At 38.1% G+C, this 26,757-nt stretch overlaps 1 protein-coding gene across 43 annotated transcripts in view; it reads left to right on the forward strand.

Annotated features, from left to right (window-relative positions):
• The window catches only part of Nrxn3 (neurexin 3), a 1,549,271-nt gene that overhangs the window by 1,398,645 nt on the left and 123,869 nt on the right, over positions 1-26,757 (forward strand). For 28 of the 43 annotated variants that reach the window (XR_013439170.1, XR_013439171.1, XM_078050614.1 and 25 more), the window contains 2 exons: positions 6,465-6,554; positions 11,641-11,948. Coding sequence is in view for 41 of the 43 variants with exons in the window: in XM_078050614.1 (XP_077906740.1) it covers positions 6,465-6,554; positions 11,641-11,948 (398 nt within the window). In the remaining 2 variants the exon portion in view is untranslated. The remainder of the gene's footprint in view (positions 1-6,464; positions 6,555-11,640; positions 11,949-26,757) is intronic. The other 15 variants (XM_078050622.1, XM_078050636.1, XM_078050623.1 and 12 more) reach the window with 1 other exon arrangement.

The raw sequence follows: 26,757 nt of genomic DNA on the forward strand, positions 1-26,757 counted from the left end.
TGTTGTTAATATATAGCTTGTCATTTTTGAGGTGGCTCTTTAGTGATGAATGCTAGGTAGACCTATCCTATAGAAGAAAGTTGCATTGAAAAAGTGCTTGAAAATATTCTCTCATACTATGGAAGTAAATAAAGATGATGCAATTGCCTGGTTCTGGTTTTATGAATCTATCTGGGATTCAAAGTATTCTCCATGGATGAGAAAAGTGAGGGGAAACCAGGAAAAATGAGCTCAAGTAGGAACTTACCGTTGGCCTCAAAATCCAGAGAAATAATAGATTGGTGAAATGTGCCCTAATTATTGAATCAAGGAATATATTCCTTAGCATCATACACTTCAACAGAAAAAGCTCTCTTGTTTAAGATATGAAAGAGTTTTTTAGTGTTAACATGTGTGTGCATGAAATGTCCCTTGAATAGCTGAATGTATAACCCCAGGGTTCTGTCACTAATATGGTCCCTGTTCTCATCTCCTAGATTGAAAGATATTAGCACATGAGGATTGAGTGTTCGTAGGCACATCAGTGAGAGAACACAGACAGAGGCCTAAGTTCAAGGGAGATATAGACTAGAGAAGTTCTGGAGGACTCTTCAGGCTGGATTCCATTCCTTTCCCACCCTCTCACCACATAGTCTAGTTCCCTGTTTACTAGGAGAAAGAACTTTCATCTGGAAGCCCTAGATTTTTGTTAGGAAAAGATGTTGAGAATTAAAATTCCCACCCTCTTCTGATTCTTATAGTCTACATTCTTACCTGAATTATTTCATTTAATTTATTTAAAACCTTGCAATATAAATATTATTCTCTCTCTCTCTCTCTCTCTCTCTCTCTCTCTCTCTCTCTCTCTCTCTCTAAAAAGATGAAGGCTTCCCTAGAGTAATTGCCCAAGTTCACAGAACTGGTAAATGTATGAGATAGGATTTAATCCAGTGAGTCTGACTCCATGATCAGGGCACTTTTCAAACATGTTGCTTAAAGAGCTCAACTCCTGTGGCCCAGGCATGGTGGATCCATGCTATGATATTGGTATAGGAAGGAAATGGCATGTCCCTGTTTACTTCCATTTTGGAACATATCCAGAAATCTTGTGGGAGTGGACCTCATCAAGTTAAGTCAGGGTCGGCCTGGGTGATCCACACTGCTTTCTGGGGATCCGCATCTTGTCACTTAGGAAAAGTGGTTCTCTTTTTTCAGGGAATCACTTTAAGTGAGTCTAGAAAATCTCCCTTACTTAATCATGCCCTTGTGTTCTGGGTCTATTAATTTACTTCCCCAAGCTGATCAGTTTTCTCTTCTTAGAGATTAATTTCTTTACCATGGCATGCTAAAGGATCAAGGCTCCCTACATATAAATGGTTCTTTTTTTCTTCTGCCCCAAAGGTGTGTTGTGAGGATTAATGAGATGGTGCTTATAATTGCATTTTGAGCCCCTTGGATGAAAGGCACTTTGTAAATACCAGACATTAGTTCTTTGCTGGGGTCCATCCATCACTTACAAGGGGCCAAACAATCTTGATGCCCTTTGGGTAGCACACCTCCCTGTCTTCCTCCAAGAGGGATACTCTGAGCCAGTGTAAGGAATGTGGCCAGAGCCAAGCTCACAGAGTTTCCCCAGTTCCTCCTCTTTACTGTCATGCATTTGCTTTTAAACTCACAAAATGTTCCTTGGGGACAAAGGCATGGCAAGAACCTGTGAACTGCCCTACTCCTCCAGCCTACTCACATTGATTTTCTTTTGCCTCTGGCTCTAGTACACAGCATTTGGTCTCTGATTGTTCATTAAACTCACACTCTCATTTTTAAGTGTCCAGAAAGCAATAGGGAAAACTTTTCCTTCTTTTATTCCAGGGCTCAAAACAAAATGAAAGAAAAAATACCTCTGGCATTAATTTTGTACAGGTAATTGTCATTACAATATTCCTATTAGCATGTTCACATGCTTGACAATATTTCAGATGGTATTAAAAGTCCACCTGCAAAAAAACTATTTTTCTGTCAGGCTGGTGCAAATTGCCAGAACCTTTAAGCCACTCTTCCTCAACATAGCAGCAGTATATCATCATTACCTGTGGCTGAACCAAGAAATCACATTTGTCAATGCCTGAATTGCTCTTTTATTTTCAATGGTCTTAGAAGCCCACTTGTTTTGGAAATGGAGTTAGCTGAGTATAAGTTAGGGGATGCAAAAATACAAAAAGCAATGGCTGGAGATTTGGGGGATATTTAAGATGCTTTATTTTCTATAGCTAGTTGATCTCTGCTAGACTATCTTGTGAGGCCAAATGAGATACAGTCATCTTGAACAAAGACCTGGTAAGGTTCTGTGATCATGGAAGCCTATCAGGAACTAATATGCTTCCTTTTGATCATTAGGAGAGTTTAATCATATTAATATTAACAGTTGAAATAAATTGGATTTTTTTATATTTCAGCTTTGCATATACTCTCTTATTAGTCTACACTAAGTCCTATAGTAAATTGAGGAATGGGGAAACCAAGGCTAAATGACTTGCTCAAGGTCACAGAACTAGTAAATGGCAAAGTTAGAACTCAACACCAGATTTGTCTCCGGATCCCATGGTCTTAACTGTTATGCTATTTTGATTATAGCTTGGAGAAAATTTGTATGACTTCTGATAAAGTGATGTTTGCTTAGACAAATAAAGTATAAGAATAATGCTGTGCTGTTTTCAGTTCTTCACTTGAAACAATTTTTACTCCTTTGGGACTGTTAACAAATTTAACATCCTCAGATATACTGATGTCTATTGGAGAACATATTCAAGGTTCAATTTGCTTTTCTTGCCTTTCTTCCTCCATTTCCTTTTCCTTTTACCTTAAATGAATTCACCCAAATATAGAAAATGTGAGGTAGTTCTGCACAAAGGTGCTAGGTGTATGAACCAGTTGGGCTTTAGGAATTGCAATTCAGAATGTTCTGCAATTTGCAATTATGTAACTCCACAGTGCATAGAGTACATGTCTCCAGGTGGTGAAATACTTGATAGCAAAGCCGATCATCCCAATGATAATGACCGTAGGAATCCAACTATCTGAAAAATCTCAATTCTTTACCTCAAATGGAAGAGAATAAACAGAAACACAATACAACACACACACACACACACACACACACACACACATGTATTTTAAGTTGAATATACTGTGACTAAGATGTTTTCCAAGATCCAGTCCCATGTAAGTGAATGTCAGATTTATACAAGTAATTTAAGAACTATTTGAATATCTCTGTACAATTGAAGTATCTCTAAGTGTGTTTAAGAACTTCAGTCATTATATATTTGTTGAATTAGTAACACATTTATACCTCTTTTTAATGCCATTATGACATAACTTCCCATAAAGCCATTCTTTCATGAATACAGTTTTATTTTCTGTTAAAGAATTGATTTCACTCTTTATTTAAAATTTCATACTGGTTGCTATATGAAATGTACAAATGAATGTCATTAAGGATTTAACAAGAACATATATGAATTTGATGAGGTTTGTTCCGCTTTTGGGGTAGTCCTCTGTATGAAATTCTCATATGCTGAAGGTTGTTTGCTATTCAATTAATCTAGGGAATGGGGCTCGGGGCAAATGAACTCATTCTCATGCACATGTTTCTAAAACAGTTCTTACTAGTGTTTGAGATAAATTAGAATAAAAACCAACAAGAACATGAAAAGAGACTAAGAACAATGTTAATGGGGCAATTTAACCCAATTTGGTTTTCCAAATGACCTTCCGTCTTTCACAACTATTATCCTTAGTACCAGATGCTATCAATCTGGTATTGAAAACTTAAAATATTTTTCTAAATGTCTTTAAAGCTAAGGTGGAGAAGAATGACTCTCTTATTTTTGGAAGGGTTAAAGGTTGAATTGTGGCTATGCTGTTCTCACACCATATCACTTATTGATCAACATAATTAACCCTTTTTTCTAGCCTGTACCATGTCCCAAAATGATTTCCAATGGTACTTTATGTCTCAAGAGAGACTAGGTGGCAGGTATAGGTATATTTCAGAGGGCCAAGAGCCCTATGTTTTTGAAGGGAACAAATCAACATAATTAATTAATTTGGCTCAAATATAACCCTGGCAATTTGGATTTTGGTTGCTTCTAGTTCTGCCTTGCCTGTTACTAAGAATTTGTAGCTTTATTTTTATTATTAACCTCACAAGACATTTCCACTGTGAGTAAATATAGTAAAGAAGGTCATGGCTGTATTTAATGTTATAACCAAAAATGATAGAGACAGAAAACCCCAATGTAACAGAATTTATTCAAGGAGAATCTGGAACAATCCAGTTGTCATGTGAGTATAGTATTCCATTTGAGTATAGTATTCCATTGTGCTTAAAACTTTAGAAGGTGAATGACACTCCTCACCCTATCTATTAACTGTGGGGTAGAATTCAGAGTTAGTGATATAGGTTCTTTTCAGGAAAGTGCATGGTTCTTTTCTGTAGAAACATCAAAGAATTTACCTAAATTTATTTCAAATTAATAGAATTCTAGGTTTGCAGATCTACCAGGGAGAAGCATTATAATGATCAGTAATCAGTAGCTATATTAACAGGTAAAACTAATTTCTCTCTCTCACTATGTGCCTACTGAAATACCAACAGGTTAAGTTGCCTTGCCTGTCACTCACCTCCCCCTTCCTTTTTTTTTCCCTCTTTGGTAAGAAATGAAATTATCCACTGCAAGTCAAAATTATTAATTATTAATTGTTCTTTCTCTTCAGTTTTCCTTTGATGTGCTAATATGTTATGTTTTATGCCACCCAGAGAGGACTCCATAGTGTAGGCTGGAAGTACATCCAAAGTTGCCTCTTCTGTAGCCTTTCTTGTGTTTTTTTTTTTTTAAATTTGAGGATAGTAATGATAATGAATGATCATCTTAAAATAATTTGTTCACTGAAGAAATGAATGGGGAGCCAATATCCCCCAGTATCGCTACCCTTTTCCATCCCATCCCCCCATACATGCAAGCAGAATAAAGGTCCTAGTGAGTCACACATGGATTCTTCTCAAGTGATGATAATTCCTATATAGAGATGGCCCTACAATTGAAATGCCATGCATGCTCTGCTCACTTGGTCTGATGCTATATTAAAACTTAATATTCTTTCTGGCTTTCAGGCTTCTTTGTAAATTGTTTCCAGGCCACCTGTTTTGAGATTTTTATTTCATTTTTTAATATTGGTAATTTGCAATGGAGTTCCCTAAGTTCCAATATAGGGCTATGAATCAAAAGTGATGAATTACAATTCCCTAGTTTCTGCAAGATCAATGTGAGGTTGGCTGACGAGACAGAACAGTTCCCAAAGCATGGCTTCATTATTTTGCTATTTGAAGCATATTCATTAAGGGCGAATCTCCACAACACCACTCTCCAAGTCTCTCCTAATTAGAGAAACCATCCAGGAGTAGCAATAACAGTTACCAAAGGAAGAGGGGGAGATGCTAGCCATTAAAAGCATTATGTTTTAGCCTTGAAACTAATTAGATATTTCATGTTTGGAAGAAGTGTTCCTAACAGGCTTTATGAATGGATGTTTGTTCAGGAAGAGATTCTCATAGAAAAAAAGAGAAAGGGTGGGAGGGAGAGAGGAAGAGAGAGAAAGAAAGGGAAAGAGAAGGAGGAAGGACTAGGTAAACTTACAAGTCAGCATCTCTCATAGTAATGAGATATAGGTGCTAAAAGTCTGCATTAGCTATATCATTATACTTATATCTGTCTTTATTTCCAGATATTTATTTGGAGTTCCTCTTTTTTAAACAAATATGTAATGACCTGGGACAAAGAGAGATCTAAAGAGTCACCTTTACTCCCCTACCTATTTAACACAGATGAGGAGGTGCCTGGGTATCCTTTATGGAATTAGCCATCTCCCTCACACATAAGTGCTGATTTTGTCATCTTTGGCTTCCCTCTGCCAAAGGGTACAGCTGCTGCAGATGCTTGAGAAGGGGAGATGGGGGAAGGACTCAGCCCAGGCTTCTGAGGCCGATGAGGTAGAGTTATGGTGGAACATGTGTGACTGAGGGGATGAGTGTCCCCTGTCACATGTGACATTGATCTGGCAGGTGAATTACTCACAAATCAAAGAGATCCCCTTGCCTAAATTGGCCTGGTTACAGTGTGGTTGGAATAAGACGGAAAGAGTGAAGGTAAACCTATTTCTGTAAGTGGCCATACCTTGCACTGGTCCCAAACCCACTCCACATGACCAAACCATGGTGGAGCACAGCATAGCCGAAACTAACCTGACCCCAAACCTATCATCCGAGGACAGAGTGACTTCAACTCCACCTCTACTAAAGATAAATTGAGATAAATTGATATCTATCTCTAAAAACTTCATAAAACAAACCAAAAACCTAGGATGTTTTTTTTAATGACTTATTGACTTTTCAGATTGTTCTTTAAGCTGTTTTTTAAACTTTAAAGGCAACACTGATAATGAACGCTTCCAAATGGTAAAACAGAAAATCCCCTTCAAATATAACCGACCCGTAGAAGAGTGGCTGCAGGAAAAAGGTAACCGTCGTTAAAACTTTCATTTTAAAATCATTTGATTCTAAACCCTCATTTTTAAAGCCTGCAAATAAATGTTCCTTAAATGATAATCGCCTGCTGCATAAATGACTGTTTTAATTTTCATTATAATTTGTGTCAGCTTCCACCTGCCATATGTTGATAAATCATGCTATAATACATTGCCATTAAAATACAGTTAAAGGGACTAACATCTAGCCTGCTATCAGCATGACAGCCACAAACAAGAAATTTCAGGAACCTCTAAAAAAAAATGTATTATGGCAATTTAACCACTGCATGACATTATTTGTTAATTTGTTTTAAATTACCTCTTACACCGAAGCTTTCTAAAGAAATTTCAAAAGTACTTTTTAAACTCATATCTCGAGGCTGTTTTGATTTTCCTAGTTGTAGCATGGTTAACCAAAAAACCATAGATCCACTCTTAGTAGCTTAAACTGCTTAAAACAAATGCTATAAGGGAAGCATTGTGTTTTAACGTTTGTTTTTAAACAAAGAAAAGAATGAATTTTGCTTTTGCATTCAAACCTGCAGAGGCAAAAAAAAATTTTTGTTCTGTTTTATTTTTTTTATAAGAGATTCATTGCATCCTAGTTGCTGACAGAAACCAAAACAAAACGAGGTTGCTTTACACTTTTGTTGTGTGATACCTTTGTGTGTTGAATGTTTTATGCAACGAAAGTGTAAGTGGTCAAGACAACGAGTTGGAAAGAAAAAGACTGCACAAGGCAAAATAGCAGTTTCTAATTTGCTGAAGGAAAACAACCACTCAATAAAAGAGGGCAGCGGATATAACTCACATTAGAATTTTCTGTGTGGCTTCTCTTGCTTAGGAGATGAACCAGTGTTTTTCAATGAAGAATATCATCTATCTCTGAGGAGCTATGTACTTTATTTTTTCTTGAGCTCTCCTGTCTCAAGACCTCAACCAAGCCCTTACAATTTGCAGAGATTTGATGGACTTGCATATGAAGAGCAACTAGGGATATTATGTGGTATGCAACTTAAGCAACAAGAACTACTGCAGCTTTAAGATGGGTGAACACATTCAGACCTTTAAAAAAGATAATCCTCACCAGGTCTTAACTGTTTGCCCTGTTTTGAAACAAAAAAAAATGTGGTCTAATTAAAAATAAATTAAGAATAACTCTAAAAAGCATATAATAATTTTGTTTAGTAATCACCAGCTCATAAAGTCCCTTTAACATTAAAGACAATGACTGCCTCACTTTTCCAAAGGAAGGGAGAACTGGATGCATGTCTGAGTCTCATGTGCCTGAGAGAACTTTTTTGTTTCTTTCAATTTTATGTTAATAATATTTTATTTTACTCCATTGCCTTTTGAAGTCTAAGTTTAATAGCATGCCAGGCATTTTCATTTGTATAAATCATTATAAATTATTAGTAGGCTTTGAGTTTTTCTTATGATAACATCATTATCAGTTGGCTTTCACTTAGAAGGATGCTTCAGATACCCAAATTGAGGGTTGGGATGGGGGAGGCATGGATAAGGTGGGAAGGAGGGAGGCATTCTACTTTCTTAATCAAATATACATATGGGTTCATGTATGCAAATAATATTAAACAGGCTCATTTGCAAACTGAGGTTCCCCGTCTATCAGTTATTTTCACTGGTATTCCTTATTTTTTCTAATTTGGGTAAGTAACATCTATTTATTCTATTACTTTACCTCTTCCTCTGCCTAGCTAACTTCCCTTGCAAAAAGGATACAAGGTCTTCCCTGAAAGACCTTGTAGAGACAATGACAATGAATACGAAAGGTAAAGATGGAAGGATGATTAGACAGACACTTCAGGAAGTACTTGGAATGTCTCTGGAATTATTTCTATCACTGGGGGAAGAGATTTGGGTCATAGCATTCCCAAGTCTGTTTCTGGCTCTGTCTACTATTGACTGAATGTCTGACCTTAGACGATCCACTTAACCTCTTTATGTCTCAGATTTCCCATCTGAGGAGAGGAGAAATAATACTGCCAATTCCCCAAGGGTGTTCTGAGGTTTAATTAATTAGTCTTTGTGCAACACTGACTGGAGACGTTCAAAGTATTTAATTTAAGCGTATGTGGACTTGTCGAAATGAGGTAACAATTAATGACTTCCAAGAAGATGAGCACCTGAAACAAAACAAAAAGTAACTCCTCTTTTGATATCACAGTCATAATTTTCACAGTATTCAGTCTAGAATGTGTGTGTGTGTGTGTGAACACATGTATGTATTTGTGTATGTGTACGCATGTTTGTTTATAAATGGTCATCTAATAAAAATTGATCAGAGGAAGTGAAAACAGTGTGTAAAAAGAGATCTGCCATTGCTTTTGAGAAATGCAGGACAAATGATGAAAGGTAATCTTTCTTGTCGGTCCTTCCCATCCTTCATGGGTTGGCGTATTAATGACATTTCCCACTTATCCACGAGCTCCTGCTTATCAGGGAGAGAGAAGTCAATCAGAGGAAAGGTCAGCAAGAAACTAAGTATGTTCCACTTTTCCAATGGTGTGAGGGGAAACTAAAGCATAGGCAAACTCTTCTTTCTCACCCCCACCCCAAATGACTTTGTTTCCGAAAAGGGATTAGTCAAAACCCTCTGGAAAGGCAGTGTAAGCCAACAGTAAAGCAGCTATTTAATCTTCATGTCCCAAATCATGTCTTGCCTTTCCTAATTCTTGGGTTAGTCTCAAATAATCATAGACCACTTGATGGAGCAAACTATAGCAAATGGATTGAAGGTAATCCATCATTTCCAGCCAACTTAATTCAGCACTAAATTTCAGTTTCCTCTGGTCCTCTTCTTATTTGTAAGCATTGGCAGAATGAATATTTCCAGGAAAATAAGTTGAGAACCATTATAGGGGTTATCATTGGGAAGTACTGTCAAGAATATTAGAATATAGAGCCTTGAACCTATGGTCAAAGCTACTCAACCACTTACTAATCACCAATGCTGGATTTTATATGAGAGAGAGAAAGAGAGAGAGAATGAATGAGAATATGAACAGGCAACAGCTGTATACATGGAAGAGCTACTTGACCCTGGGGCCCTCTAGGGTAAGATATTTCACCCTAGAAATCTTCTATTAATCAGCTTCTTATGATGTATTATGTTTAGCTGTTTCAAATGCCTATGAGAGATCAGGGTACTACATCTCCCCTCCTATTATCCTATTTTTACTATAGTAAGTTTTGGGCTCTCAGGAAAATCTGTTCTCAAGAATAAACCATAAAGATATGTGAACTCTAGACCACCACCCTCTATTACTGTGCTTGATGCATGTATATACAAGACACGGAAGTAATTGATTGGGAAATAATGGAGATCTATTAGCTTTGTTCTGGTTGCACCCTTGGGATGAGGAAAATTCTGCTATTGTGGAGGCCAGCAGATGCCCTCTCTATGCTGCAGAGATTTTACAAAATACAGAATATTCTCACTGTAATAAAGTTCTCTGATCAATTCTTCAACCTCCTAAATGGGCATTATTTATAAATGATTCTTGAGTAATAGGACTTAGGAGTTGCCCTAATGAGCAGAGTTGACTCTTGTCTGAAGAGTACCCTCTGAGCAGTACATGCTTACCCTTCTCTGCCTCCTCCTTGTCTCATATTAGTGTACAATGAGAAGGTATTCCATATTATACACCAGAAATTCAAGGGTGGCATAGCCTTTAAGACTCTGTGATAGTGGTAGCTGTTAAGATTCCAAACATCAAAATATAATACTATTCTTAAGTTAGAGATTGTGCAACAAAAGCCTTAGCCTTTTAAAACTACATTTTTTAATGAAACACACAAGAATAACAAAATTGTTTCCAGTTATTTTTTACTAAAACAACTTAGGTGATTAGATTAAGAATGAATGGAACATTGTTTGATCACCAAAAAAAAAAAATTCAGAAGGGATATATCTAATTCCATTAACAAGTATCTTTTTTGTTCCCTTTCTACATATGATAAAACAGAAGGAATCAGTCTAAAGAAACCAAGAAGGCCTTAGCATGTTGCTATCATGATAAATTACAATGAGTTTTCAAAATCTTTTTTTTCCCTTCTAGGAAAGATCTAACTTGAGACATTAAAAAAAAAAATACAAATAGTTGGGAGTAAAATTTGTTGAGTTCCATGATTCTATACTCTATTCCATCATGATTTTATTCTAATAGTTTTTTTCCACAGAATTATAAATAGTCCTCAAATAGAAACTCTAAATAAAGTAAACCACAGATATTCTTCCTCCCATTAACATATGTCTATATCATTTAAAGAGTTTTATAACTCACTTTCTTCATAAATATATTTTTAAAATTCACTGATTCTAAAGTTTAGGAACTTTATCAATGCCTACTTATTTTCCATATTTTAGGGAATTATTTAGTTCTATGACCATACCTCCTACTCTATAAAAATATTGGTATATATAGAAATGTATCTGCAATGATATTGTTAAACAAAAAAATGGCAGGATATTATTCACTAGGAAATTGTGTATTGGGCAATTACTAGAATGTCAAATTTTTAAGTATACAATTAATCCATTTAATATGAATTTAATTTAATCATGAGGCCTAGGTTTTTAATTCCTTGCTCCCAATTACCTCACTGAGTTTTTGTTTGCCATATATATAACTCCTTTAGATTGTAATGTTAATTTTTACCTTAAACAAATCAAAGCTGTAGGCACATATTATTTTTTCTAATCATTGCCTGATTTGGATAGTTATGTTATCCACTTTTTAAATAAATAGAAACATTCAAGAAGACTGAGTTACATACTCAAGAAGACTGACATGGCTCTCATCACTGAACAAATATTTCTTCATCCTTCAAATAAATAAATAAACACATGATGGTTCAGGATTTTCAGCTAGACAGTGGAAGAGATAACTGTAATGAAATGTTACTTGCCAATGCTGACATTGAATTTTGTTATCCATTTCTCCCCTTCATTTGCTGAAGGAAGCCTGTTTTGTGCCTGATCCATTCAGACCAGGCAAGGTAAGGAGAGAAAATGTATGGGAATAATAATGTTTCCTCCACCCAACCCACTAGGCCGGCAGTTAACCATCTTCAACACCCAGGCGCAAATAGCCATTGGCGGAAAGGATAAAGGACGCCTCTTCCAAGGTCAACTCTCTGGGCTCTATTATGATGGTTTGAAAGTACTGAATATGGCAGCTGAGAACAACCCTAATATTAAAATCAATGGAAGTGTCCGACTGGTGGGAGAAGTCCCATCCATCTTGGGAACAACCCAGACGACCTCCATGCCACCGGAAATGTCTACCACAGTCATGGAAACCACCACCACAATGGCTACTACCACAACCCGCAAGAATCGCTCCACAGCCAGCATTCAGGTAAGCCTTCTTCCAGGTATTAGTTACTTCTGTACCTTTGCCTTTAAGACCTTACTATTGTGGTCCATTTTCTATATAGTTAAAGATATTGAGTTGCTATGTTATAAGAAAGATGCCTGCAGATGCTCATAATAATAAGATCCAGTAGTAGAACAAGATGAAGTCACTGGTAAAGAAGTTATAAAAGTCTTTAGGCACTCCTAGGTTATTATTCCTATCGTATTTTTCACTGAAATGGTAAAGCTGTTATTCAAAATGAGCAATGGACTACACTTTTAGTATGAAATACTCCCTCCTCTCATTTTATTACCTTTTCTTTTCAAATAGCACAAAGGGAAAAAGGCAAAAGGAAAATTTGTGATCATAGAAAACACTATATCCTAGCTCAATTCTGTTCACATCCTCCAGATGGCTTTGCTGGAACGTGAATTGTTCATTATTGGGGCCAATGGGTACCATTAAATCAAGGGCAATTGGAGCTAGAAGTTCAACTAATCCTCATAATATGCAGTCTTTGTGTTTGATATTAAGTCTTGATTAATTACTTGTCATTTTTCGGTCCATTTTGTTTCCTTTGTATTTAACCAAGATACTAATTACATTAGAAAATGTGAAGGTTTGAATTTAGCTAGGCAGGAAGCCCTTAGTTTTGTGGTAAGGATTTTGTTTTTTTCACTTTAAAGTAATTATATCCAAGCTAAAGCTTAATACTTTGCTGACTCCCTTGGCATTTCATAAATCTAGTTAGTAGGGGGTAGGAGGTTAATCGAGTTATTAGCTTTAAATGCTCTGGCATAAAATAAGACATTCCAATTACTAGTGGTGAAATCACCCTTAGCCTAGTTAGTGTTCATAGAAAATGTAGTAGATCCGTACTTGTCCCTTCTGTTTCTCAGTTTTAAGACAGAATCCAGGAGTCCAACTGAGTCTTTGACACCATCCTTCCATTGACTCTGATGGACATTGTCAACTTCGTGTTAACCATCAATTAAACTTCCAGTTTTCTGAATTAAGTATATGTGAGCTGAGTAGAGATCAGCATGTTCTCTTCCCTTTTCCTTTTCTCTGGCAGAAATTCAGACAGCTTCTTACCTGACTCCATAGGAACAATTTTTGAAGCTGTACATGCTGATGATGTTACCAGTCAATTTTATGTGTTTTCCAAAGGTTAAGAGTAGCAGTCTTATAATCACACGTGCTGTTGCATGCATACCTATGCACATACTGGAAAGAGAAAAATACTGCTTCTCTGCCAATATTAAAGCAATAACTCCTGACACCTCACTCCACTCACTGAAAAGAAGATAAAAGGCAATATATATTTCTATTATGACTCTCTATAGCTCAAGAGTAGATCTGTTTATTGTTGGTGAAAGGATAGTTCTGTTTGCACAGGACTTGGCAGACTTGTTTTGCTTCTGTCAGAATATATTCTGCTAACTCTGTGGGAAGCAGAGGAGCAAATGGCTTTTTCTTCGTAGGAATGGCTGATCCTGTAGTCCTTTTTAAGGCCAAATTTTCACTGACCGCGGGAGGATTTAATCTTACACAGGGATTCAGGGACTAAGCCATGGTAATTGTCGGTTTTTGGCCTTCCCTCCTGTGGCAAATACATAAATGGGAGCAGATTGGGTGAGTCCCTAAACTCTTTCTACAAACTAAGAAAGTCAAGGATTTGGATAAAGAGTGGATTTCAAAGTGCAGAACTTTTGCAAGTAACCTGGGGTCTCTTGGAGAAGGTGGACATCTGGAAGAGCCCCCCTGGACAGCTTTTCTCTGGTGTGTGTCTCTTTTCCTTAGAGTCCAGTAACAATTGAGCTGCATTTACATGCCTTTCCTTTTACTTCTACCGAGGCCATAAAAGTGTATTATAAATCTATTGACACTCTGTTTTTAAGGGTGTGTAAACACATATCCTTGGAGGAAAGCCAATAGCCTTGCAGCATTGATTAGACTCGGGTGAGGGTGAGGGACAAAAGAACTCTGGGTTTTTTTGTTTTGTTTTGTTTTGTTTTTTAAGACAAACTAGTGGAAATAATGCTGAGCCAAGGGTTTTGGACTTTTTTGCTCTTGCCAAGGAACCATAAGAACTCAACCATGTGCTCCACAAAAACCTGAAAACCTTGAATCCAAGCCTATTCTGGCCTTAAGTATATTCTATAGATCACATCAAGCCTATATTGGGACTCAGTACACAACAATCAATCACGGTCACTTAACTAATATGAGAATGAATTAGATTGGAATCAATCCAGAGTTTAGGACAATTCCAGGAAGACTCTGGAGACTTTGAGGGAGGAAGGTCAGTTCCAAAAGCTTCAATTGGCCTTTATGATCTAGCTCATTTTCTTGGATGAAGAGGTCACATAAAACTCTGATCTCAGGGAGACACTTTAGAGGCAGGGGGAAAAAAAGTAGGGAAGATTGGAATTCATATTCACCAGATCCATCATTCATTTTTCATCTGTGTGAAATCACAGAACATTTTCCAAATGATACTCTATTGTATCCTCTTTTGCTTTGAAAATATTATTAAAGCAAAGTTGTCCTAAAACGAGTCTCTTCCGGAGGGGAAAAAATAAGCATGTGAGCCTACAAAAAAAAAAAAAAAAAAAAAAAATGTGGCTATTCAAAACCTATTGGTTCCTTCTTAAAGCTAGTACTAAGAAAACCTTATTTGAGGAGTTCATTTCTGGTGGACCTTGCCCATTGTTGATTTCAGATCAAAGGAAACCTGTAAAGTGCTTTCTGTGCTGCTCTTAACTGTGTGAAAACGTGAACAAGTAGTTTTTAAGCTGATAGAGCTCTTCAATGCTCTGGTCTCCCAGAAGTAAATTGGTGCTTTGATCTTTCTGATATTCTAGTTTGCTACAGTCATGAGTGTAGAATTGCTTGTGAATGACACGGACTATGTTAAATTACTCGGGGCTTTTGTGCCCAAGCATCTGATCTTAATCCTATACTAAGAAGGATGCCTCTTTGTGCTCTCAGAAAAAAAATTTAAAAAATTAAGGTAGACATTGATAAAGAAGGGGTGTGTGTGTGTGTGTGTGTGTGTGTGTGTGTGTGTGTGAGAGAGAGAGAGAGAGAGAGAGAGAGAGAGAGAGAGATCTCAAGTAAAAGATCTGACACTTAGTACATGTTCAGGAAATAAATACTGAATACACAGAAATCAAAACAGGTTTATTATCTACCTTATACTCATTTAACAACTGAACAGAGAGTAGCTTGGAGAAAATTTTCCTTCTAGAATAACCAGGGTCCTTGCACATTTTCTCCCCACTGGTTAGGCTATAGCTTTATGATCTAGAGCATTTATGTGGAGCCAGATGGTCTGGTTTTAAAATCTAATTCATTCTCATATTAGTTAAGTGACCTTGAACAAGTCATAGGTTATAGATAACTATTACCAAAAAAAAAAAAACCACACACACACACACACACACACAAATTTTCCCATAACTTGGTGGCTTAACACAATAATCAGTCATTAGATCTCACAATTTGGTGGGTCATAAATTTGGCCAAGGTTCAAAGAGGCAACTTCTCTGCCCCTCGAAGCTGACTGGTAGCATTCCATGTCTGCTCTGGTTTGATGAGTCTGGCTTCCCTCATACACCTTGTGCCTGATGAATTAACTGGAAAGACTGGACTTGGCTGGGCTATTTTGCCTCTCCATGTCTTCATGGTCTCTCCTGCAAAGTAATCAATCTTCCTTCAGGAGGCTCAGGGCCCTACAGAGAGGGACAGGAATTAGAAGGTGTTAGTTATTTCTTGCCTGAATCTGGGAAATGTCACAGTGTCACTTGTACCATACTTTATTGGTCTGCTTCCAGGGCTTCTTCAGGTACAGGAAAGGAGATATGAACCCCATGTTTCAACTGGAGGAAAAGCAAGAATTTGCCTTCAACCTAAGTTGACTGCATTATAAAATGAGGAGGGCACAGTGTCTATACCATCTGGTAGTTGTAAGGATAACAAGATGAATAAAAGTAAAATGCTCAATACAAGTATACCATGAAGAGTGAGAGTATAGATGTTTTAGCCATTCTTATTATGTTCTATCCTCTACAATTGGTGGTTGAGTCAAACAATAATCTACCTCGGAAATTGGTGCTGCTTCTATTGACAATAGTAGCTATAGTTCAGACTGGAGGCAACAAGGTTTGGGTGACATAAGGATTTGAAGGAGACTCGGGAAAAAATTTAGAGGCTGAAATTAGTCCTGGAAAATCAAAAGTATTTATGATATCAGCAATGGACTTCTCTGACATCTCATTACCCATCTTGAAGTTTTCTTCTATTTTTAAACCAAACTTAGAGTTCTATGGGCCTTAGAATATAATGTTTCATTATGAAATCTATCTATTTGCACATATTTTGGGGATGGCAGAGAAGAGGAATCCAGGTCCCTTTTCATCATGGATTTCATAATCTGTAGAAAGCTAAAGGGCTTAATATTAACCATCAGTATGGGACAGTGACATGAATGGTTATGTATATTGGGAGTGAGAAATAGCATATGGGATGGTCTTGCCAGATCTCGTGGATAAGGTGGGTATGAACCTGGGCCTTGTAGGATGAATACAACTGGACAGGTAATAAGGGAACAAACTCTAGATTAGCCAAAGCTACATTATGAAAATCAGAAGCTACATTATGAAAGTCAGAGAGAATTCCTGGGAAAGAGAGCAATTCTGGTTAGAAATGACAGTGCATAGTTGCAGCATGTGAGGGACAAGGGGTCAAGCTTTTGAGAGCTTTGGCCTAAATCTCCCCCAAACAGACAAGGACCCAGAGGCCTGAACAGAATGTGATTCCCTATGGGACTTACTGCTGGGGATTCCCAGCAATTTCACAAGCTCATTTGCTACAGCTGACTCAGGTATGAGCCAGCAGCTACAAAGACTTTGATAGAGCAGCTTCTAAAATGGGAAAGTCATTCAGGAGAGAAGAGAAAAAGTGAGAAACAAAAGTCTTTTCCCACTAACTTTCAACCATGACAACCAAAGTGTTCCCAGGGGGAGAGGAAAGGGCCAAGAAGAAACTAGTTCCAAGAATAATGTACATTCTCTTATCTTTGGCCTCCAGCCTGAGTTGTTATCAGCAAAGAAAGAGCTCAGTGTGTTCTGTGCAAATCGCCATTTGGAATTGTTTATAAGCTATTAGGAGGATACTGATCATGACCCAGTTTTTCTGTGCCGTGCATTGGCAAAGTCACCTTGACATTGGTCACTGCTGTGTGGCCAGAAAATTGTCAGAGAATCACAGTGCTCAGCCTGGATTAGAACTATCCCAATAAACAGTAGAAATGGAAGACTAAGAGGTTTATGATCTATGAGATTCCATTCTCATCTCAAGCTTCACAAATGTGGCAGTTGAATGTGAACCACTTTCAAAAATTTCATAAGGAAGCAACAATATTTTATGCTTAGGAACAGTACCCGTGTGGAAGTTTTAGGCTGGGGACAGTAAGGAACACACTTCAGCCCTGACACTAATGACTTCAAAATGTAGGAAGTTATTAAAAAGTTGCTCTTATGCACTATTTTTCTGGGTACAGTCCCAGGATGTGAAAGTGAAGAATGAACATGGGATTTAGCATCAGAATTTGCTTCTTCTAGTTACTTATCTGAGTGTCTCTGGGAAAGCTGATGAGCCTTTCTAAGGCTCTGTTTCATTTTATATCAAAGGAAAGTAACAGTACCTTCCCATAGGCTTGTTACCAGTAGTAAGTAGGATGATGGAAAGCAATGCATAAGTTTTCATTGAAATTTTCACATTAGAAAACACTTTCAACCCAAGACTCTTTTAGAACCTGCCAATTCTCCCAGCATTCAGATCCTCAGCATTCCTATAAGGTTGTGCAAGCTTGAGAAGAACAATTTTGTCTACATCACAAAAACCTATAGAAGCCCAAACTCATCAGTGAGAAGAGATTTCTATGAGACACGCATTCATATTCTGGGACAGGAATTGGCTTTGCTGAACAATCATCACACATACGATACTTTAGGTCAAAGTGTATAAAATTTGCCTTTTTGTAGGTCAAGAGAGTCAAATGCAAGCAATTTCATAAAGTTCAACAAAATGCATGACACTCAGATTTATAGCATGTTGTTATCCATGGCATTTTGAGGCCCAGGCTAGGATATCAGACTTTTTTCCCATTGACAATAGCAGCTGTAGTTCAGACTGGAGGCTACAAGGTTTGGGTGACATGGGATTTGAAGGAGACCTGGGGAAAAAATTTAGAGGCTGAAATTAGTCCTGGAAAATCAAAATTTCTTTGAATAATCAAACTGCCAGGAATGGGATACAAGATGGACTTACCTTATCCCAAACACCATATACAGGCTATTTACCACTATATATATGAAATTATTCTCTTTGGGACCCTCTCCCTTTTCCCTGCTGCCACCAGCTTGACAGAAGTGGGATGAGGAATCCACGTAGCTTCCACTCCATGCTTTACCACTAGACAATGGAGCCTCCAGGGGAAGTTTATTTTTAGGATCAGGGCTCAACTAATATTGATTAACAGCCTTACATAATGTGCAGCTCCAGGGCTCGTGTCTTTCCTGCCAAGCCTCATAACTGGGGAAGGCGGTGAAGATTTGTCAGTCTAATTAGACTTTAGCTGCCAGCCAAGAAATATCTCCCGTCTTCTTCTTACCGCACACAGGTACTTTCTTTTCCCCTCTCAGAGAATAATTTCGGGGGAAGGAAATTGGACTCTAATTTACTTGTTGCCTGGTAAGATTCTCCAATGACATTTTCTCTCTGGAATTGTAGAGTTCTAAAAAAAAAAAAAAAAAAAAAGTGCCTGATGGGTTTGCCTGTCTCTTAAAGACTTATATGTTGGCAGTACATACAGATAGGCCAGTGAAGAAAACACAGTGTAGTTTCTTTTCATCTGCTTTTAATACCTTATTTCAGGGGATGGGACAGGCGCTTCTGAGAGCTCTGTCTAGTCATTTAAAAGGTCCTCTGAGTAGGTCCTGACGGCAGACAGGCTGGAAGTCTGCAAGTTCCCAGCAATGTAGAAGAGATTCCCTTCTAATTAGGCTTTAGTATTGATAGGAGAGAATTTCTACCAGAACTGCTGATAAAGTGCTGGATCCTATTTCAAAGCCCCTGAACAACTGGAGGGAAGTGGGTTGAGCTTTTAGCTGCCTACATGTGGCTGTCCCTAAATATTTCTAAGGCTCAGTGTGGTTTTTTGTTTGTTTTTGGTGTTTGTTTGTTTGTTTGTTTTCCGGATTACCCAACATACCCCCAGTGAAGTCCAAAGCCACTGTCTTCACCATGTGGCCTATGGCTCTTCCTCTTGCTGTATCCGTATTTCCTACTGCACTGCTCCAGTCACACAGGTCTGGCTCTTTCTGATGGCTCTTCCAGAGCCAGAGTAAGAGTAAAAAAAGAGAGGCCATCACAGGATCAGATCTTGGTCTTTATTCGAGACTGTTTTTATAACATTTTTATTAGTGTGAATTTTAAAGTATTGCAATAAAATATAGCTTATTTTGAAAACTGAGTGTTGGGGTCACCCTGCAAGTTGTACAGCACAAATACGTGCCTTGAATAATCCCAGCACGGCTTGAACACGGCCAGCCCACCTGTGCCCTCTCACTGGCCATTTTTCTCTGCCAGATAACACCTCTCAGGTGACTCATTCCCACACTTTGCTCAGGTTTCTGCTCACATGGCACCTGTGAGCAAGAACCTCCTCTACCATCCCAGGTGAACTAGAACTCTCCGTCTTCTCCCACCATGGTGTCTCTCACAGAGGTTTAACATTACCTGACATGACATGGCTTATTTATTGGCTGTTTTTACTGGATTGTCAGTTCCAGGATGATAGGATCTTTGTTTCAGGCACTATAATTTTACAGTGCCTAGAATAGTACTCAGCAGGAACTAACACTCAATATTGGTTGAAAGGACTGTCTGGACAATCCACCAGTATCTTCAGAGGCAGCACCTAGGTCTCTCAGTGTTTGTAGGCTGAAGCTGGTTCCCAAAGGCCCACTCCCAGGTATGGCTCACCAGTAAGGATGGTCACTGCTGAATTTGCTGCTCTCAAATTCTTGCCTTAAAAATGAGGAGTCCCAGAGATATTCTGTCTCTGGTGAGCAAGATTATTCTTGTAGGCTTCTGATTTTGACTTATCTTTCCCTAGTTCTAGTTTCAGCAAAATCTTGTCCAAGAACTAGCAAGGACCAGTTCAAGTACTCTTGCATTTCAAAACACTTTAAGAAGGGCAAGATCACCCATTTTCCCTCTTCAATCTTTTCTCTTCATTTCTTTCTCAAACTAATTCTCCAAAAACTGATCATCACATATAGGCAAATGAAAATTATTTCACTGTCCCACTGCTTCTACTCATTGGTATGGATGTAAAATTAATCTGAGTCTCTTTCACCTGGTTCTATGTATATGGGGAGGTTGGGAGGAGTCTCCCGCCTGTTTTCATATGCCTCTCAGGCTGAACTCACTGCCAAGCCCCTTGTCCCCAAAGCACACTTTTGTTTATCTCTAGTATCTGAGCATATTAGATGAACACCCATTTATTTGTTGCTATGACTCAGTGATTCAATAGGCCTCAGAGTTCTCTGGTTTTCCCACAACCTTCAGAAAGAACACAGATGGAAGGTGTTATGAGAAACCACTGGGATGAGAGCAGGAACACAATGGAATTCCTCACTGGACATGTAGGGTCAAGCATAATGCCTGTCACAAATGCCTGGGCTCAACAATATTTGATGAAGAAAAGAAATGTATTATATGGACGACAGCAACCTAGGAAAATGCTTGTCTGCAGTGAGAAGAGGCAGAAGAGGGGAGCCAGTGTTCTTCATATTTCAGTAGACAAAGACAGTTATGAGGAAACACCCCGGTATGTAGGATAGAGCTCATGGGTAGAGATATTTTCAAAACCGGTACTCTAGGTAGATCCTCATCTTACCACTGTGTGGTAAGTTATTTTTGGAGCTTTGTTTCAGCAACTGAAATATGGGGTATTACAGCACCAACTTTAAGGATAGGCTAAAATAACATAAATGAAGGGCTTATATCAGGGGGACTCAACAATAGGTTATTAGCAGCAACCGTAGCCATATGCTGTTTAAATGAGATTACAGTCCAGGGCTTAGTTGCTAAATTAGTTTTGCCTCTGAATTTTTTTTATTATTCTGTGGCTAATTACCCAGGTGGCATCTGATATGGCAACAATCGTCCTCAGGCCTCTCTTCTTTTCTCATTAAATAAATAAATAAAGGTAAATCCTAATTTTTCCTAATATATTTTTAACAGTATCTATCATGGTGACTTGCATACATAGGGAAAAGTAAATGAAGGGCTAAATTAAAGAAGGATAGGGATAGGGAAAGTTGAAGAAAGAAGACAAGAAGTAGAGGTGCCCTCCAATCATTGCTTTAAGAACTCTGTGTCCATTTCATGGATTAGATGGCTCTGGTTGAGCGAGATGAACAGAATGTCTAATTTAAATAAAGCCGAAACATTCAAAATACTTTATCTACATCCCCCTCTCTGTTGAAAGCTGTCAGAAGGGTTCCACAATGATCACCTCTATGTACAAGATGAATTAGTTACTTAATAAAAGTCTCTTGAGTCATCAAAAAGAGTCAATGATTCTAATTTAAACTGAGGTCCAAAAATTGGTTTTATTTCTTTTTTTCTGAAAATACATCCCTTGCTTTCTATTTATACATGACAGGGAAATGACTTCAAGCAGCAATCATTGCTAGCCAGACTTCAAGATGAATATTTCCATTCTGTCTTTGACAAGACAGTAGGAGGGGTGGGATGTGCTTTTATAACTTTTTGGTGCATGTTTGAATGATTGTAGAAATTAGAAACGCACTGATGCTGTTATGACAACCTTTCCTTTTAATACCTTTAATTAATGCCTTGGGTTGTGTAGAGGGCTGGTTCTGTTAGCTAAATGGAGAAGTAAAGTTCTCCTTGATTTTCTCATCATCCAGGGATGAAATGGCAAATAAATGCACACTATGTCTGTGGTGCCTAGCAGTCACAGAGAGAATTGTGGGTTGTGAATTTGATTGACTTGTATACATAATGCAATCTCTTCAATCTCTCACCCCATCTGTGTGTGTGTGTGTGTGTGTGTGTGTGTGTGTGTGTGAGAGAGAGAGAGAGAGAGAGAGAGAGAGGGAGAAGGAGGTAGAGAGAGAGAGTGTAACAGAGACTGAGACAGAGAGACAGAAGGCTCATGTGTGCTTGCATGCATTATGGAAAATAATGCTTCTTAAACTTGAATATTATGCAGATCACTGGGTGATCTTATTTAGTACAGATTCGGACTCAGGCCTGGGTAGAACCTGAGATCATGCATTTTTCACAAGCTCCCAGATGATTGATTTCCTGCTGCTCACTTTATAGAGCAGACAAACTAGTAGATAGATACAGTTTCTTGCTGGGTACCGATAGCATCTGTTTACCTATCTCATCCAAATATTCTCCCCAAACTCAGTGCAGGGCTCTTCAAGGCAGAAAATCTTGTTAATCCAAAGTCTTATGTAAGTGAAAGAGCAAATACTTAAATAAGGATTAGCAAAGAAAAATTTATCCTATCAGACAGTGCTGCTCCTGGTTCCAGATGCCCCCTCTTCCTGTCCCTCATTCTGCTGCATACCCCCGAGGCAGATGGAAAAAAAAAAAAAAGGTAGAATTTAACTTGTCATAATATTTATCCCCCTTTCTGAGAGGTGACCTCCAATGAAAGCAGAGGGACATGAATGATTTTAATCCACAGTAACAATGGGGAACCAGTCCTGACCATTTTGAGTAGTATACATATATAAAATGACAGATTTTTCTGCACTGCCTCTCCACTTCCTCCTCCCAGATACTGAGAGAGACACATATTCATGCACCCGCAACTCATACTATAATGCACAATGAAATTTCACCCGGCCTTTATCTTGCAGCTGCTGTTCCAATGATTAATGCCCCACTGGCTGGGAAGCTATTCTGTTGAAGAAAGACAAGGAGAGGGGAAGACACATGAAATATATCTCTGAGGCCATTTCTCATTATTATTATTATCATTATTAGTTCCTTACTATCCTATCTCTCCTGCTTGAGAATACTTGATCTATTGGCAAGGGGGAGGGGGTGACATTTCAAAGTGCATTTCATGTGGGATAAATGAACAAGGACAAAGAGAGAAATCGTTTTTACTAAGAGAACTGACCTGGATGGGGTTTTTGTTGTTGTCATTGTCCTTTATTTGGGGATTTGTGTGTTTGCTTTATTATTGTTGTTGTTTTCATTTTAAAGTCAAATATAATGGATGCCTCCATCTGTGTCTTCTATGTTTTGGGGTTTTTTTCCTCCCCTGTAGGCATTTATTTTTGCATGTGTTCTTTTGTCTTTATTGAGTCTCTGTCTGCATGCATCAATACGATATAGCTTATGCAAATGTTATCCAGACCACGTATGCAAAAGAGAGAACAGAATAATTTCATTGCTTTGTAACTCCCTTAAAATGATTATCTACATATTTCAGTTGATTTGAAGTTTCTGAACAAGCCTCTAAGTTTTTATGAAATAAAAACATATATGTACATATATATAAAAAGAAATATACATATATTTCTTTTTTTCCTTTATATTTATTGTATAAACCATATTGTCTGATTCTCTCCTATTTCTCCTTCAAAGAGTGGGTGATTGCTAGATTATATCTAACTCTGTCATTTAGTGGACTGCACAGCAGTGGTCCTGTTTGGGAAGATGAGGCCATAATAGGAATGCTATCACAACACATGCGTCTACTAATAAAATGGCAAATTCATTGGCCTAGACAGAGAGTGCCATAATGTGATTTAGAAAATGCAGTACTTCCAAAGTAGAATTTATGAGGATGTGAGTGTTGTAGCCAAGGCACTGCCATGTAACTTCAGTTTTAATTAGATTTTGAATTAAACAAATGAATATCTGATTTAATTGAGTACCTAGTATGGAACAGGCATTTGGGCAATATCAATAAACAAAACAGACAAAAAAACATTTTTTTTTTCTTATGGGGCATGTATTCTCTTCCACAAACATTGGGTACCTTATAAGCACTACAATTTGGGATACAAAGAATGAAATTTTAAAAAAAAAAAAAACCTTTTCTTGTCTTGAAGGAATAGAAAATCTGGTTATGTTTGTATGTTTGTGGATATTTTCTTTCTTTCTTTTTTTTTTTTTTTGGTATGGTACTGGAGATTGAACCCAGGGGCACTCTACTATTGAGCTACACTCAAGTCCCTTTTACATATTTATTTTTTAAAATTTTTAGACAGGGTTTTGTTATGCTGCTGAGGCTCTCAGTAAGCTTTTGAGGCTGATCTCAAACTTTCAGTCCTCCTGCCTTGACCTACCAAGTTCCTGGGATTAGGCATGCACCATTGTGCTCAGCTATAAACATTTTCTAAATACAAGCAGACTCACATTTAGGCCAGTGTGCTTTTTCTTTTCTTTTCTTTTCTTTTTTTTTTTAACTGTTGTTTTGATTTGTTTACAAAAACTTTTGCATGCTGATCAGCTAGTACAGTTGCAAAAGTGGTAACTCTCTGGATTTATACATGTGAAGGCCACAAATCAGGATTTTCATTTCTACTCCAAAAAGATCAATTTCTATGTAAACTATGTCTGTTCTGGCCAAAAAAGATGGCAACTGTAAAACACACTACAACAAAGTAGTGTGAGCTTTAGAGAGAGGCCAACCTGATTTTAAGCCTGGTTTTATCACTCAAAGTTGTATGATCAGGTAATTTGTACCTAGGATCTTTACTTACAGCTTTTAGTATATACTTCTTGTCATCTAAACAATAAGAATGAATTAATTTTATGTTTTAATATATTTTTAGCTAGACAATATATCCACATGATTTCAAACCTTGAATAGCACCCAGAACATTCCTGTAGCTCAAAGGTAACCGTTTCTCAACTCCCCAGAGTGGCCATGGCCCTCGGCCGAGTCTGTCACCAGGAACTGCCCTGACTAAAGAAACCACCTTGTTTGTATGTTTGTCAAGGTTGAAGCCCTTCCTAGGAGTGGTCTAAATCCAATGAGTGATGGGTGGTGGAGTGGGGGGGATGTATAAAGACTCAGCCCCTATCTCAGTCAGTTGGGGTCTTTGTTCAGTCCCACAGAAGTTCACTTCCTCTCCTGATCCTAACTCTATTGGCACTTCCCCCCTCCAAATTTCACATATACAAAACTAGGTCTCAGAGTCTCTTTCCCAAACTCTAACTTCACCCCACAGCATGAGGCCTAACGAAGCCAAGCAAACCTTAACAGCAGAACAGAAGTCTCTTCTTCATCCCACCTTAAAACCCCCCACCCACACTTGCAACTATCTCAGATGCTTTTATAGCCCTTTCCCTCTATGTTTTAATAAAATGCTTGTATTTCTATTTCTTAACTTTATCTGACTCTGGGAGAAAAGGACAGCGATTTCTCATCCCCCTTCCCCCCAGTACACACACACACACTTCCTCGCTCTCTGATTCCCCAATAAAACTCTATCACATTGTGATTGAACCAGTGTTCAGAGTTTACCTTATTATGGCTTCGTAATATTGTTTTTTGAGGACCATGGAAGATCGTACATCAGCTGATTTATTGTACCAATATTCGCTGGGTGTAGCACGGATGGCACCAGGTACTATTCTAAGAACTGAGGGTACCGCAGTGAAAAAAAATAGAATAAATGCCTCCTGGACATAACCTTCTACTGTTGGGACTATATTGCCTTTCTTCTTCAACTTCTTGTTAATTCATACCCTCATGATCTCATTAGCTTATTTTTCTAACCACCTATCAGTGTTAGAGCTAACAAGCTGTTGAACTCCTCTCTGGATAAACACCTGGGTAGTTATTTTGATTTTGGCTATCTCCTTCCTGATTTTCTTTGCCCCAGTCTAATCTGGGAGCCCTCTCCCCGACAGCAGTTTTCTTTCTCTCCCTTACTTTTCATGCTGTGAATCCCTGGGCCCCGATTTTGTGTAGAATTTTGAATTTTGTTTCTCTTCGTTTACTCCTTCATTTTTAAGGTGTACATCATCCTGCAGCCTTCTGAGAAATAGTGGATGAAAATAAAACCACTGGGACCCTGTCCTTCTGAAGAATGTCCTATTCCGTCCTCACCCTTGATGGATAGTTTGTCTAGGAGGGATGTATAGGTTGCAAACAATCTCCACTGAAAAAATTGAAAGTATTTGTCCAGTGTCCTCGGGCATCTAATATTGCAGTTGTTGACGAAACAGTTCAGTGTCTGTTTCCCAAAATGCCTCCTTTTTTTTTTTATGTCTCTAAAATCTTAACTCCTGAGCAATTTTGATCCCAAATTAATATTTATAACCCAGGTCTCCAGGACTATATTCTCTTGCCCTCAAACCTCTATTCTTCTATAGTTGTAGTTATTTATCCAATAGCTGTTTTTCTCTAGGATGACCAAAAGATCTGACAAGAACAACTGAAGGAGGAAAAGTTAATTTGGCTCACAGTTTCAGAGGACTCAGTCCATAGATGGCTGACTCTACTGTTCTGGGCCGAAGGTGAAGGTCCATTTTCTCATCATGGTGGAAGGAGGAAAACAACACAGAACATGGCAACAAGGAATCAGAGAGCCAGCCCTGCTCACCAGGGTCAAAATACATATGCCAAGGTTATGCCCCAATGACCCACGTTCTCTAGCTATACCCTACCTGCCCACAGTTACCACCCATATCAGTGGATTAATGCACTGAGTAGGTTAAGGTTAATCCA

Source organism: Ictidomys tridecemlineatus, chromosome 5 (assembly GCF_052094955.1).
Source record: "Ictidomys tridecemlineatus isolate mIctTri1 chromosome 5, mIctTri1.hap1, whole genome shotgun sequence".
NCBI lineage: Eukaryota > Metazoa > Chordata > Mammalia > Rodentia > Sciuridae > Ictidomys > Ictidomys tridecemlineatus.